At 42.7% G+C, this 16,523-nt stretch overlaps 1 protein-coding gene across 1 annotated transcript in view; it reads left to right on the top strand.

The window, feature by feature from the left end:
• Positions 1-16,523, top strand: part of LOC121571845 (CUB and sushi domain-containing protein 3-like) — a 558,910-nt gene that overhangs the window by 155,064 nt on the left and 387,323 nt on the right. The window contains exon 5 of the mRNA XM_041883584.2: positions 4,849-5,056. Coding sequence (XP_041739518.2) covers positions 4,849-5,056 — 208 coding nt within the window. The remainder of the gene's footprint in view (positions 1-4,848; positions 5,057-16,523) is intronic.

Here is a 16,523-nt window from a genome sequence, read left to right as displayed (position 1 = left end):
AGAATTGATTTACAAATGACTGACAAGAATGTTTTCCAAAGGGAATTTATCATAGCCAGGCAGACAGCGTCTCTGCATTACAATGCTAATGTCAAGGCTGAGCCATCTCCAAATCTAGAGAAATCCGGTTTTATGCCGTTTCTCTCCAAAACCAAGGTTCTATCATTGTTGAAGTATCTTATTTTAATTAGTGCACATCATTCTTTGAGCAAAGTATTCCCATTTTTAACCATTTCATGTAGAACTCTGCCTACCCGGCAGGCCCAGAGAGCAAATCAAGTGCACCTTCAGATAGCTCAGATCACAGTGTCTGCACAGTTTCCTCAAGCCACAGACTGTAAAAAGAAGCCTAGAACGCACAGCAAAGTTGATACTGTGAGATTTCAAAACCTTTAAAACCATGACTAGAGAGAGACTCAACGAATACAGCAAAGAGCTGCTGTTTTTATGAGTAAGTTCATGTTTAAGTTGTTATTCAGCACTGTCAACACTTTGTTCAACACTTTTATAAGCCATAAAATGCACGTTCTCCCTACTTCCACTCACGCTACAACCAGCACTGCAGCTGCAATGAATGAGCATAGGAAATTGTTCTGATAAGCTTGCATTGTTATTATTAGCGGCTTGTGTCATTTTTAATATCGAGGAATACTTTCTCTGGTCATAGGAGTAATAACATGAATTGGTGCATGAGACAGAAATAATGCAGTGCGACTTGAGTTTCGCCATCAGCTGGAAGACTGTGTCCCCTTTTCTCAGCGGAGGGAGGGAGAGCGGAGGGACCATCAGATGCAGGCCATCAGTCCAGTAGAAAAAAAACACATTATTATGCTCACTCAGCTGTGCCTCAGAAGTAAATAAATAAATGATCTATTACCAGTTTGATCATAAACCTACATTTTGGTCTGAGAAGAACAACAATGGCAGGGCAATTCAAGCGTAGCCAATATGCCGAGATAATGTATTGTCTAATGTAATAACTTATAGCCTATAGCAAACCTCATTGCTACAGAACTGTTTTTAATTGGTTAATGTTGCATAGGCCTATGTTTTTTAAGACATGTTTTTAAAAAATCTCAGAAAGTGATCTTGAGTTAGAAAAGGTTGTCGACCACTCACTGGCCTAGTGGTTAGAGCGTTGTGCCTGAAACCGAAAGCTTGCTAGTTCAAATCTTCGAGCTGATAAGGTGAAAAATCTTTCAATCTGCCCTTGAGCAAGGCACTTAACCCTAATTGCTCCAGGGTCACTGATCCCTGGCTGTGACCCCACTCTCCGAGGGTGTCTCCGGGGCAGTGGGATATGCAAAACATGGTATTTTTCACACTACACACTTGCACAGGTTACACACGTGTACATGTGTGAAACAGGACAAATATAAGCACCCTCTAATTGACCTTTTGATATGAGTATTGAGTTGATTCCTCCACTTTTTCTTCATGTGCAGCTAATGAATGTTCATCACAAAGTATGTTCCGTTCATCAGTTCAAAGTAAAACTGTGAGTGCTAATTAACTGAACAGTGTGACCTAGAGAGTCATGTATGCATTAAGGAAATGTATGTGGCTCTTATGAAACACTTAGAAGTTCTTCATACATATCTTCAAGCTTTCTATAGGGTGCTCTTAGCACTTAGCCCTTAGCTCTTAGCCTTTAGCCCTTAGCCCTTAGCTCTTAGCCCTTAGCTCATAGCCCTTAGCTCTTAGCGCTAAGCCCTTAGCTCTTAGCCCTTAGTTTTTAGCCCTTAGCTCTTATCCCTTAGCTCTTAGCTCTTAGCCCTTAGCCCATAGCTCTTAGCCATTAGCCCTTAGCTCTTAGCCATTAGCCATTAGCTATTAGCCCTTAGCCCTTAGCCCTTAGCTCTAAGCTCTTAGCCCTTAGCTTTTAAGCCTATTCCCCCTCAGGAGACTGAAAAGATTTGGCATGGGTCCTCAGATCCTCAAAAAATTCTACAGCTGCACCATCGAGAGCATCCTGACTGGTTGCATCACCGCCTGGTATGGCAACTGCTTGGCCTCCGACCGCAAGGCACTACAAAGGGTAGTGCGTACGGCCCAGTACATCACTGGGGCCAAGCTTCCTGCCATCCAGGACCTCTATACCAGGCGGTGTCAGAGGAAGGCCCTCAAAATGGTCAAAGACTCCAGCCACCCTAGTCATAGACTGTTCTCTCTGCTACCGCACGGCAAGCGGTACCGGAGTGCCAAGTCTAGGTCCAAAAGACTTCTCAACAGCTTCTACCCCCAAGCCATAAGACTCCTGAACAGCTAATCATGGCTACCCGGACTATTTGCACTGCCCCCCACCCCATCCTTTTTACGCTGCTGCTACTCTGTTAATTATTTATGCATAGTCACTTTAACTCTACCCACATGTATATATTACCTCAACTACCTCAACTAGCCGGTGCCCCCGCACATTGACTCTGCAACGGTACCCCCCTGTATATATAGCCTCCCTACTGTCACTTTATTTTACTTCTGCTCTTTTTTTTCTCAACACTTTTTTTGTTGTTGTTTTATTTTTCCTTTTTTAGTTAAAAATAAATGCACTGTTGGTTAAGGGCTTTAAGTAAGCATTTCACTGTAATGTCTGCACCTGTTGTATTCGGCGCATGTGACCAATAAAATTTGATTTGATTTGATTTAATTTTAGCCCTTAGCCCTTAGCTCTTAGCTCTTAGCCCTTAGCTCTTAGCTCTTAACCCTATAGAAAGCTTGAAGATATGGATGAAGAACTTCTAAGTGTTTCATAAGAGCCACGTAAACTTAATCCATTTTAGAATAAGGCTGTAACGTAAAACTAAATGTGGAAAAAGGGAAGAGGTCTGAACACTTTCCAAATGCACTGTATATTATACTAAGGAATGTTTTCCAAGAAAACTTGGCTTTATGGATACTGAGAAAGTCAGTGGATCACTAAGTGAGTATATTATTATAGAGAATGTCATTGAGTGTACTATTATAGAGAATGTAATTTAGTGTACTATTATAGAGAATGTCATTGAGTGTACTATTATAGAGAATGTCATTAACTAGACCTATATTATTCCCTGCTCTACATAACCCCTTCTCTGTGCTTCTGTTACGTTCCCTCTAATTGAGGCCTGATGAGCCTGTCACTCACATGCTCAGTGACATTATAATAATGTTTGTATTACTGATGGTATTGATAAAGGGATTTTTATTAAAGGTTTGACTTTCCCCTAGCTATCAGAGTGTGTAATCTAATCACCTCTGAATCTCCAGAATAAACTCATGTATAATTGCAAAGGCGATAACAGTCTCGTGTAGCTCAGTTGGTAGAGCATATTGTTTGCAACGGCAGGGTTGTGGGTTCGATTCCCACGGAGGGCCAGTATGAAAATGTATGCGCTCACTAATTGTAAGTTGCTCTTGATAAGAGTGTCTGCTAAATGACTAAAATATTTTAAAAAATAACAGGAGTTGATAGAGAATGGCCAGATCATTGAGACTCTGTGCGTGCGTGTGTAGCCTGAAGTGTCCCCGCCAGAGAATAGCTAGCTTCTCGCATGGCACTGACTGGTAAGGCGCTTTAGGATGGTGGTCCCGAGTTCGCACCAGGTATGGTCCAAATCGGGAGGAAGTGGTACTCGCTAAGCAAGCAGCGTGATGTCCTTTACGTGCGCGTGTGTGCACTTGATTGTGTGTGTTTTTTGTGTGCATGTGTCTGTGCATTATTTGTTGTGAATATGTGCATGTATGAGCATGGGTGTGTGTGGATGAGATATGTTTTTCAATGTTTATACGTTTGTTCCCGACTGTAGATTGTTTGAACAAAACATTGGCATGTAACTCCTTGCATCTCACATGCCAATGTCTTTTTCCTCAATGTTTCTATGTATATATTCCTGTTCCCCAAAACTTATGTTGTAGTCCTGGATGAAAGGGATTCTCCAATGAGCATCACTTTTCACCTTATTCACTATATATCCATACACACGGTCACGTACCATGTGCATGCATGTATACGTGGATCTATATGTATGTTATAGGTTTGCCTTTCTGTATAAATTATATGTATATAATTTATAAAGTCTGCGCAGACCAGTCCATGTGTCTTTATCTGTACATTATGTATCCAAACATTTCCAAAACAACAACAACAAAAAATAATAATCTGAATCCTGTAAAAAAAAAAAAAACATTTAAACTTTGTTCAAATTAAATTGGAAGTCCTTGATAAAATAAAATAAATGAGAAATAAGACAAGAGCAGAGCTCCGAGTCTAGTGGGAAATACAGCTGGGACCTTTTTGATTCCAAGAACCCATGTATGGATGGAGTCAATTAATAGTCATGACAAAGATGAGAGAGAGAGAGAGAGAGAGAGAGAGAGAGGCGTTGAGCGTCTCAGCACCAGAAGCCCTTCTAAGTAGGGGCTCCTCTCTAAAACCTGATGAAAAGACTAGCGGAGGCCTTGAAGTGAGCCTTCATGTTACTCTCATTTATGCTGTAATAATGAAAGGCGGCAACACAAATTCCAGTTATATCCCATTTCTACTTCAAAACTGTTAAAGAAAGAAAGGGGAGGAAAAACAGAAAGACCATCTATTGTAAGATATCATGTGGCATACAAAAGCTGTGGCAATATTATGAATTCAATTCGTAATTGAGAAATGGGCTGGATATTAAAAATCCATACTGTATGTGGTAAAATGGTTGTATGTATGTACATATATACAAAGACACATACATATGACGTTGCCTCGGTCAAAAATCGACCAAAGCCAAACAAAAAAGAGGGTTCAGCTGTTATTTTCTGCTGTATACTACTTACATGTGGAGCAAAGCCCGATTCCTAACAGAAGTCTTTCCGTTTGATTGACAGCTGAGGACACATGTGGTGATACTCTGAGGGGTTCAAGTGGCATCATTTCAAGTCCCAATTTCCCGAGTGAATATTACAATAGTGCGGACTGTACGTGGACCATACTTGCTGATCCTGGAGACACCATCTCCATCATTTTTACAGACTTCCAGACGGAGGAAAAATATGACTACTTGGAAGTGGAAGGGTCTGAGCCTCCGACAATATGGTGAGTCTGCTGTTACTACTGCGCCTCTCTCTGTCTGTGTTTGTCTGGTCATTGTTTCAATTCATCACTTCAAAATGGTCATTTGTTTTCTTGTTGTGCTTGTTAGTCAGCGACTGCAAATGTGAATCACTGACGTAAGTCATAAGGGGACAAAAGTAGAGACCTTCTTTCAATGTATAAAATCTGAGGTAAGCCTTTACTGTATAGCTGTAATGAAATAGTCACTTTGCCACCAAAATTGTCTACACTGGACGTTGAACTTGTTTGGCTTAGCGTACTGACAATTGTGTATGTGTGTGTTGGTGCCGGGTTTTTCGTATTGTATGTTTTATGAGATATTGACATAATCATTAGTCATTTTGGAAGTGCATAATATTTTCTAATGTGCTCGTAATAACAATATTTTAGCTCAGCATTCTATTGATTGTTGGCAAATGAGTCTATCGATTCCCTTCTCTATTCTGCCACTGACGATAGGAACCAGACGGATAAGACCTGCTGTATTTAGGGGAGAGACAAACAGCTCTTTTTCATCTCTAATGTCTTCATCTTTTTCATTTTACATGAAATGACAGAAAATGAAAAGGGAGAGGAACATATTCCTAATTCTCACCATAATGTATTGCATCCTACAAGATTATATGGAGTTGTTATATGCCAGTTTATTTATTTTAATGTTATTTTATTTCACCTTTATTTAACCAGGTAAGCCAGTTGAGAACAAGTTCTCATTTACAACTGTGACCTGGCCAAGATAAAGCAAAGCAGTGCGATAAAAACAACAACAACACAGAGTTACATATGGAATAAACAAAACGTACAGTCAATAACACAATAGAAAATCTATATACAGTGTGTGCAAATGTAGTAAGTTATGGAGGTAAGGCAATAAATAGGCCATAGTGCAAAATAATTACAATTTAGTATTAACACTGGAGTGATAGATGTGCAGAAGATGATGTGCAAATAGAGATACTGGGGTGCAAATGAGCAAAATAAATGCTGGGTGGGCTAATTACAGATGGGCTGTGTACAGGTGCAGTGATCGGTAAGCTGCTCTGACAACTGATGCTTAAAGTTAGTGAGGGAGATAAGTGTCTCCAGCTTCAGATATTTGGGCAGTTCGTTCCAGTCATTTGCAGCAGAGAACTGGAAGGAATGGCGGCCAAAGGAGGTGTTGGCTTTGGGGATGACCAGTGAGATATACCTGCTGGAACACATACCAAGGCTGGGTGTTGCTATGGTGACCAATGATCTAAGATAAGGCGGGGATTTGCCTAGAAGTGATTTATAGATGACCTGGAGCCAGTGGGTTTGGCGACGAATATGTAGTGAGGGCCAGCCAACGAGAGCGTACAGGTCACAATGGTGGGTAGTATATGGGGCTTTGGTGACAAAACGGATGGCACTGTGATAGACTACATCCAATTTGCTGAGTGGAGTGTTGGAAGCTATTTTGTAAATGACATCGTTGAAGTCAAGGATCGGTAGGATAGTCAGTTTTACGAGGGCATGTTTAGCAGCATGAGTGAAGGAGGCTTTGTTGCGAAATAGGAAGCCAATTCTAGATTTAACTTTGGATTGGAGATGCTTAATGTAAGTCTGGAAGGAGAGTTTACGGTCTAACCAGACACCTAGGTATTTGTAGTTGTCCAGTAGTAGTGGAGTTCTTACCAATATGTCAATAATGATTTATGATCATATGAGAATATTGGTTGTCGGACGAATCAATACCAATTATCTTCATAGCAAGGATGTATTTGAATAGGGATCTGAATATTGGTACAGTTTGCTAATAGACAGCCATCACAGTTTGTCTGGGAGATGTTTGACCATATGTTGTCTAGTGTATGGGGTAGATAGATAGATAGATAGATAGATAGATAGATAGATAGATAGATAGATAGATAGATAGATAGATAGATAGATAGATAGATAGATAGATAGATAGATAGATAGATAGATAGATAGATAGACAGACAGACAGACAGACAGACAGACAGACAGACAGACAGACAGACAGACAGACAGACAGACAGACAGACAGACAGACAGACAGACAGACAGACAGACAGACAGACAGACAGACAGACAGACAGACAGACAGACAGACATGCATGCATGCAGGCATGCAGGCAGGCAGGCAGGCAGGCAGGCAGGCAGGCAGGCAGGCAGGCAGGCAGGCAGGCAGGCAGGCAGGCAGGCAGGCAGGCAGGCAGGCAGGCAGGCAGGCAGGCAGGCAGGCAGGCAGGCAGGCAGGCAGGCAGGCAGGCAGGCAGGCAGGCAGGCAGGCAGGCAGGCAGGCAGGCAGGCAGGCAGGCAGGCAGGCAGGCAGGCAGGCAGGCAGGCAGACAGACAGACAGACAGACAGACAGACAGACAGACAGACAGACAGACAGACAGACAGACAGACAGACAGACAGACAGACAGACAGACAGACAGACAGACAGACAGACAGATAGATAGATAGATAGATAGATAGATAGATAGATAGATAGATAGATAGATAGATAGATACTGGCGTATGTACTGTATGTATCAAGCATTTTAGAGTAGGAGTACTGATTTAGGATCAGTTTTGCCTTTTAGATCAGAATGAATAAGAATACATTGACAAGGGGGATCTGATCCTAGATCAGCACTCCTACTCTTAGATGCTTGATACATACTGCTCTTATTTACTTACTAAATCCTCTTCCTTCCTTGTGTAACATAGGGGACTGGATATGACCCATTGTTGATTTCTTTAGAAGATGGGCTGTCAACTTGTTTACTTGTTTGTGTTGGTGTGACAATCTTTGTTTGGAGACGTCGTCAAGAGGAAGTCTTTCAAATGACACTGAACAAATTGATATTAATATGTATTTATGGTAATGCATCTATGGATTGCCCTCTCTGTCTTTGATTTGGGAACTGGGCCCAGTCGACAGACTAAGGCATGGCTTCAAACTCTCCACACCACCCAACATCATACATCAGACCCACATCAGTTCCAAAGTTCATATTCAAATCACTTTGGCTTTTGCGTCCTGCTTAGCCTAAATGTGTGTATTGTTGTTTCTGCACGTGGTTTACTATTCAGTGTTTTGCAACTGGTAGCTAGCTCCCTGACCTTGTTGTGGGGCGAGTTCTGTGTCAACAAAAGCTGTTTGTCCCCTCCCTCCCTCTCTTCCTCTCTCCCTCCCCCCTCTATTTTACCCTCCTTCCATCTGTCTTATTTTCCCCTCCTTCCCTGGCCTCCAACTGTGTAAAAGTAGAATCAGAGCCAAGTTTTTGTCTTATTCTGTTCACATGTGGCCCTGTCTGTACCCAGAATTCACACAACCAACTCCACAAACTAAGCCAATCACTGTCGCTGTCTGGTTGTTAGTGCTCTGGTCTGGCACCATCAAGAGAATTATGTAATAGATTTTCGAAGCATGGCAAACTGAAGGAAACCAAAAAGAAAGACACAATAGGGGGATATATTGGGCTGGCAATGTCTTTATGTGTGTTCTATTTTGAAAGACTTTGTATGTCCTACTCGTGGATATCGTATAATTTTTGGTTTGCTGTTTTGTCCCTGTGGTATCTCTGATAGTCTCATTTGTGAAGGCTGTAGCATGCTTCTCGCATTGATGATTGTCAGTATCTCTATTTGTGACCAGGTATTCTTGCTAATTTGTAGAGAAACAGCTCTTTGGCGGAAATGTGGAGCATTTGGGCCCAAATAAGCAGGAAACCATAGTTCCATTATCTCATTCGATTATGTTGTCCTTGAAACCAGGCTTATACAGGCAAATGTATCTCCCTTAACTGGATATCTGATGGTATCCTTGTGTACCTTGTTTTCATTGTTATAATGTATTTATGCCAGTTTCCACAGTTTCTAACACTCAGCAGCCTCCACTGATCTATACGTATGTGCATTGTTTGAATTGGAAATTAGATGTTTCTTAGAGAACTTAGAAAACAGCAGCTGGCTCATTAATTCAGATAAATCAGTTGCAGCAACATAGTTTTCTCTCTAAGTACAGTGGGGGAAAAAAGTATTTAGTCAGCCACCAATTGTGCAAGTTCTCCCACTTAAAAAGATGAGAGAGGCCTGTAATTTTCATCATAGGTACACGTCAACTATGACAGACAAAATGAGAAAAAATATTCCAGAAAATCACATTGTAGGATTTTTAATGAATTTATTTGCAAATTATGGTGGAAAATAAGTATTTGGTCAATATCAAAAGTTTCTCAATACTTTGTTATATACCCTTTGTTGGCAATGACACAGGTCAAACGTTTTCTGTAAGTCTTCACAAGGTTTTCACACACTGTTGCTGGTATTTTGGCCCATTCCTCCATGCAGATCTCCTCTAGAGCAGTGATGTTTTGGGGCTGTCGCTGGGCAACACGGACTTTCAACTCCCCTCCAAAGATTTTCTATGGGGTTGAGATCTGGAGACTCCAGGACCTTGAAATGCTTCTTACGAAGCCACTCCTTCGTTGCCCGGGTGGTGTGTTTGGGATCATTGTCATGCTGAAAGACCCAGCCACGTTTCATCTTCAATGCCCTTGCTGATGGAAGGAGGTTTTCACTCAAAATCTCACGATACATGGCCCCATTCATTTTTCCTTTACACGGATCAGTCGTCCTGGTCCCTTTGCAGAAAAACAGCCCCAAAGTATGATGTTTTCACTCCCATGCTTCACAGTAGGTATGGTGTTCTTTGGATGCAACTCAGCATTCTTTGTCCTCCAAACACGACAAGTTGAGTTTTTACCAAAAAGTTATATTTTGGTTTCATCTGACCATATGACTTTCTCCCAATCCTCTTCTGGATGCACTCTAGCAAACTTCAGACGGGCCTGGACATGTACTGGCTTAAGCAGGGGGACACGTCTAGCACTGCAGGATTTGAGTCCCTGGCGGCGTAGTGTGTTACTGATGGTAGGCTTTGTTACTTTGGTCCCAGCTCTCTGCAGGTCATTCACTAGGTCCCCCCGTGTGGTTCTGGGATTTTTGCTCACCGTTCTTGTGATCATTTTGACCCCACGGGGTGAGATCTTGCGTGGAGCCCCAGATCGAGGGAGATTATCAGTGGTCTTGTATGTCTTCCATTTCCTAATAATTGCTCCCACAGTTGATTTCTTCAAACCAAGCTGCTTACCTATTGCAGATTCAGTCTTCCCAGCCTGGTGCAGGTCTACAATTTTGTTTCTGGTGTCCTTTGACAGCTCTTTGGTCTTGGCCATAGTGGAGTTTGGAGTGTGACTGTTTGAGGTTGTGGACAGGTGTCTTTTATACTGATAACAAATTCAAACAGGTGCCATTAATACAGGTAACGAGTGGAGGACAGAGGAGCCTCTTAAAGAAGAAGTTACTGGTCTGTGAGAGCCAGAAATCTTGCTTGTAGGTGACCAAATACTTATTTTCCACCATAATTTGCAAATAAATTCATTAAAAATCCTACAATGTGATTTTCTGGATTTTCTTTTCTCAATTTGTCTGTCATAGTTGACATGTACCTATGATGAAAATTACAGGCCTCTCTCATCTTTTTAAGTGGGAGAACTTACACAATTGGTGGCTGACTAAATACTTTTTTTCCCCACTGTATGTGTCACAAACCTTGAGAAAGGTACAGTAGTTACGTCCACTTTAAATCACCTTTTACCTTTTACAAAGAACAGAGAGCACAAACAAAGTGAAATGGTAGGTGTTCTCATTTCAAGCGTTCCCCTTTTTTAATCAGTTGAATTATGCAGTTTGCTGATCGTTTAATTGGGTAACCCTTTAAGATGCTAATAGTGTACTATTGCAATTGGATATGGAATGTGATATTTCAACAAACACCTGTAATTGCTATTTTTATCAGGCCTCCAGTGATGCAGAACAGTCATAAAGCAAAGCCTGAGTGAGTGTGGCTGCAGAGTTATTGCGGGTTTGAAAGTTTGATTACGTTTTAGCGACATTTATTCCTAAACCTCCACAAAGCAGAGAGAACTGTGGAAGCCATAACAGTTTTTCATGGTGACTGGAAACGGATAGGCACCCTATTCCCGTATAGTGCACTACTTTTCACCAGAGTCATATGGACCCTGGTCAAAAGTAGTGCACCATATAGGGAATAGGGTGCCATTTGGGACGCATCCTGTATGTGATCACTTTGTTTACACATCACTGACAAAGTAGGCTTACTACTCCAGGCAAAATGTATTTTTCCTTTCCTTTGTTAGATAAGATCTTGTTCCATCCACTCAGACACTCCCTCCCTATATTTGTTTGTCATAGATCAGATTCCTCTGATTAATGCTATCTATTTTCAGTACAACCCTCTCCACTGTAGCCCGCTAGCACACTTGCTTTGCAGACTTCAAATATAATCAAAAATATCAATTTTGTGCTCTCGCTGTAGTCTCATGGGCCTCAAGTTGTGCATTCAGAGAGAGAGATAGCGAGAGAGAGAGAGAGAGAGAGAGAGAGAGAGAGAGAGAGAGAGAGAGAGAGAGAGAGAGAGAGAGAGAGAGAGAGAGAGAGAGAGAGAGAGAGGGGAGTGCGAGACAGAGAGGGAAAGCCAGAGACCGAGGCAAAAAAGGAGAGAGTAAGAGAGAGATAGGAGAGAAAGATAAGAGACAGTGTTACGAACCCCGTGGCTCTAAACGTCTAGGGTGGATGGACATGAGACCCGTAACATAAATTATGCAAATTATAAGTGTGACATGGAACAGTGAGAACCAAAAATGACACAACAACCATGAACTACCGTCAAACTTAAATGGTTTATTGCTAAACACACGGTAAAGGTTTGGGAAAAAGGGCTGAGCAGGACCCAAGAAATGAAACAATAGTGTAAAACCCCCTAAACTGATCTAGCCTGCCTAAAGAACCGCTAGGCTACTGCTACCATACAAAAATACAGTGGGTGGTCCGCTCAGGTCTAACTAGTGTTTATAGACAGATTTCTTCCCTACGGGTAATGTACGCCCAAGGGCAACTAGCTTAAACTCCCCTTTTCCCAAAAACACACAAAGCTACTAAACAGGGTAATCAGCGATTAAATAAGTACACAGGATACAACAGTATCCACACTCAGGTAAAGAAATATATTCTAATAACGTTACCAACAGGGTAACCAACAACTTAGTGCGTACACAACACACAGGACACCACCGTGTCCATACTCACATATGGCAAAAATCTCTCTCTTGCAACAAACACAAGTCTGGTTTTTATAAAATGGGATGTGTGATTGAACAAACGAATAACAGGTGGTGCAATAAACAGGAATGTTCACTGATTGGTCCAATCAGCAGACACCTCAACGACCACCAATCAGGAACATACAGGACACCTGTGATTAGGGCAGAAGGAGAGAAACACACAAAAACACAGGATACCTGTATCCGTAACACTCCCACCCTTAAAAGAGCAAACCAAAATGGTTTGCGACACACGTACTATCACAACACCCAAAATTCAATAATCATCCTGCCGGGATAACAAAAAAAAACCTAGATCATTACACACGAGACAAAGCATCTGCCAACACATTATCTAACCCCTTTTTGTGGCGGATCTCCAAATTATAATTTTGCACGACAAGTGCCCAACGCATAAGGCGTTGGTTCTGGTTGTACATCCGGTGGAGAAAAACTAAGGGATTATGGTCAGTATACACTACCACTGGTAATGCACTGGAACCAACATAAACTTCAAAGTACTGCAGAGCTAACAACAAAGCTAGAGCTTCTTGTTCAATGGTGGAATAGTTTGTCTGACATTTGTTAAATTTCCGTGAAAAATAACAGACAGGATGGTCCACTCCACTCTGGTCTTGCTGCAGTAGAACAGCACCAGCACCTCTGGCACTTGCATCTACCTCCAGTTTAAACGGCCGCTCAAAATCTGGCGCAGCAAGAACAGGAGTACTACACAAGAGTGCTTTAGCAGTGTTGAAAGCAGTACAACAATCTTCAGACCATACAAATTTTCTCGCCGGACTGAGCAAATCCGTTAATGGAGCAACTACCGCAGAGAAATTTTTACAGAAACTACGGTAGTAGCCAACCATCCCTAAAAAACGGCGTAGCTCTCTTCTGGTGGTAGGTGCGGGAAATGCGTTTATAGCTGAGACCTTGGCATCTACAGGGCGCACCTGACCATGGCCGACCTGTTTACCAAGATAAGTAACAGTGGCCTTCCCAAACTCGCACTTTGCTAAGTTCAGGGTTAGAGAAGCGGTTGCTAGACGTTCACACACTACCCTTAGAGTGTTAACATGATCAGACCACTCAGTTGAATAAATTACCAGATCATCAAGGTAAGCACTACAATTAGGAACTCCAGCCAATACTGTGTTAACCAGGCGTTGGAAAGTGGCTGGTGCGTTCCGCATCCCAAATGCCATGACAGCATATTGTAGGAAGTGATCTGGGGTCACAAAGGCAGAGATGTCGGAGGCACGTGGGGGTAACGGCACCTGCCAGTAACCTTTTAGAAGATCTAATTTGGTTACATAAGTAGCAGCACCAACAGTATCAATACAGTCATCCAGTCTGGGTAACGGGAACGAGTCGGGCACTGTGACAGCATTGACTTTCCGATAGTCCGTACATAATCTGGATGTCCCATCAGGTTTAGGAACCAGAATGCACGGAGAACTCCAAGGACTTGAACTTGGCATAGCCAGGTTATTCTCCAGCAAATAACCGACCTCACCCCTCATTATCTTTCTCTTAGCGACGTTGACACGATAAGGATGTTGCTTGATAGGTGCAGCGTTTCCAACATTAATGTCATGTTCTAACACATTTGTACATGTAGGAACATCATTAAAAAGACATGGAAAGCTGTGTAACAGTCTCACAATATCATCTGACTGTCTGTCCGTTAAATGAATCAGGCTTGCCGGGAGAGACAACAGCATCTCTGAATTGGGCAATCTAGCACACTGCTGCTGAGTATTGCGCAACTCCAAACCATCTCCGTCCACATCATTAACATTACCTCCCACTACAGCCGTAGCAGCAACAGAGACAGCCGACTCGGCCAGTTTCTCTGGACTGTCTACCTGAGTGACGGGTCTGTTGTGGTATGTCTTCAACATGTTAACGTGGCACACACGAGATTGGCGTTTTCTATCAGGAGTCTGTATCACATAGTCAGTTTCAGTTAGTTTCTTTTCAATGACATAAGGACCAGAGAAACGTGCTGACAATGACGCTCCTGGCACAGGCAACAACACAAGAACTCGGTCACCTGGCTGCAGTGAACGAGGAAACAGCCTGTGTGTCATAGTGTCGTTTCATCCGTTTCTGTGAGGAAGACAGCGCTTCCTTTGCTAGAGCACAGGCAGCATGTAGGCGCTCACGAAAGCGACTAACGTAGTCCAACACATTTTCTTTCACACACAACTCTTGTGACAAAAACTGATCCTTAAGGACTTTCATAGGTCCTCTCATGGTGTGTCCAAACACCAGTTCAGCTGGGCTGAACCCTAGGGGATTCCTGTACTGTCTCACGGACAGCAAACAACACTAGAGGAACTCCCTCATCCCAATCTTTCTCAGATTCCAAGCAATATTTACGGAGCATAGACTTCAGGGTCTGATGCCAACGTTCAAGCGCACCCTGAGACTCTGGGTGATATGCGCTTGACACACGGTGTGTAACTGACAAGGATTTTAACACTTGTTTGAAAAGTTTAGAAAGGAAATTCGTACCCTGATCAGTTTGTATCACCCTAGGTAATCCAAAAGTTGAGAAGAATTTGATCAACGCTTTACTCACCACTGGAGCAGTAATCCTTCGCAGAGGAATGGCCTCTGGGTACCTGGTGGCCACACACATAATTGTCAACATAAACTGGTTACCAGATTTTGTTTTTGGTAATGGTCCAACACAATCAACCATCACATGTTCGAATGGTTCACCTATGGCCGGTATGGGACAAAGAGGCGCGGGGAAATAACCTGGTTCGGTTTCCCAACTACTTGACAGGTGTGGCAAGTCCGACAGAACTGAGCCACATCTTGTTTTAAGCCAGGCCAAAAGAAATGTCGCAAAACTCGATCATAAGTCTTGGTGACTCCCAGATGTCCGGACCACTGGTGATCATGAGCGAGGGATAAAACATTTTGTCGAAAGGCTGTAGGAATCACTATTTGGTAAACAGCATTCCAATCTCCGCCAGCGTCAACATGGGATGTCCATTTACGCATGAGGAGATTACCATCAATGAAGTATGCCATGTTTTTCTTCTTTAGCTCGTCCTCTGAGACAACACTAGAAAAACATTTAGCCAGACTAATGTCAACCTGTTGGTTAGCGATCAGCTGCTCACGAGTAACTGGTAACTGTATTGCTTCAGCAACAAGTTCCACATCCTTCTTCCTTTCTCTGGGCTGTTGGTCAGACTGCACCAGCTTACCAGAGGTAGCACCCGAACTATCCTCTGGGTCACACTCTCTGAATAGAATCGTGTTCGACAAATCTATCACTTCACCCACTTGTCGTGCTTGAGCACGTGTGACAGCACAAGCGGGGAACACATCTGGATAACCCTGTGCCAGCTCCTCGGAGAGAGACTGGTCACTTTTATCCAATACCTCCAATACGGGTATCACCTTTCCTCCGGCAATATCGTTGCCCATTATAAATGTCACACCTTTTACTGGCAACATAGGACGTACGCCCACTCTGAACAATCCACTGACTAACTCAGAGTGTACGTTCACAAAGTGCAATGGCACTGGGACAAATCCCATTTCAATTCCTTGTACTAACACACTGGAACCACAATATGTATTACTGGACAAGGGCAACACATCAGCGAGTATGAACGACTGCGCCGCACCAGTATCTCTGAGGATTCTAACTGGACGCTGAGACGCTTCGTCATCTGATATAGAAACAAACCCCTCAAAAATGAACGGTTCATAACTGTGATCTGGGACAGGGACTTTCAAACCATATTCACTATGAGGCTTCTGTCTTGATTCCGGCCTTACAACCGTACGAATCAGCCCAACACCCGTTGGCGGTCTGGCGTGCTGAGGCATCCCCGGTTTGCGTTTTAGCAGAAAGCAATCATTAACTATATGTCCCACCTTATGACAATAGAAACAGTGACGCACATCTTTTGGGCGTGCTGGATGTACTGCTGGTCGACTAGGACTAAAAGTTAGCAACTCTGCAGCCCTGCTCTCCGTACGAGGCGAAAACACGCTCTTATGCGTCAACACAAACTCGTCTGCCAATACAGACGCTTCTGACAGTGAGGATACTTTCTGTTCGTTCAGATAAACTACAATGCGTTCCGGTAAACAATTTTTAAACTCTTCTAACAAGATTAACTCCCGTAGAGAGTTAAAATCAGTTACCTTACTAGCACTGTGCCATTTGTCAAACAGATTTCCTTTGTCTCTAGCAAACTCCACATAAGTCTGAGTAGGAGACTTTTTATGAGACCCTAAATCTCTGTCGATATG

The sequence above is a fragment of the Coregonus clupeaformis genome, chromosome 8, assembly GCF_020615455.1.
Source record: "Coregonus clupeaformis isolate EN_2021a chromosome 8, ASM2061545v1, whole genome shotgun sequence".
NCBI classification, from domain to species: Eukaryota; Metazoa; Chordata; class Actinopteri; order Salmoniformes; family Salmonidae; genus Coregonus; species Coregonus clupeaformis.
The sequence above is the reverse complement of the archived record's forward strand: the minus strand, read 5'-3'. Positions and strand labels throughout refer to the sequence as shown.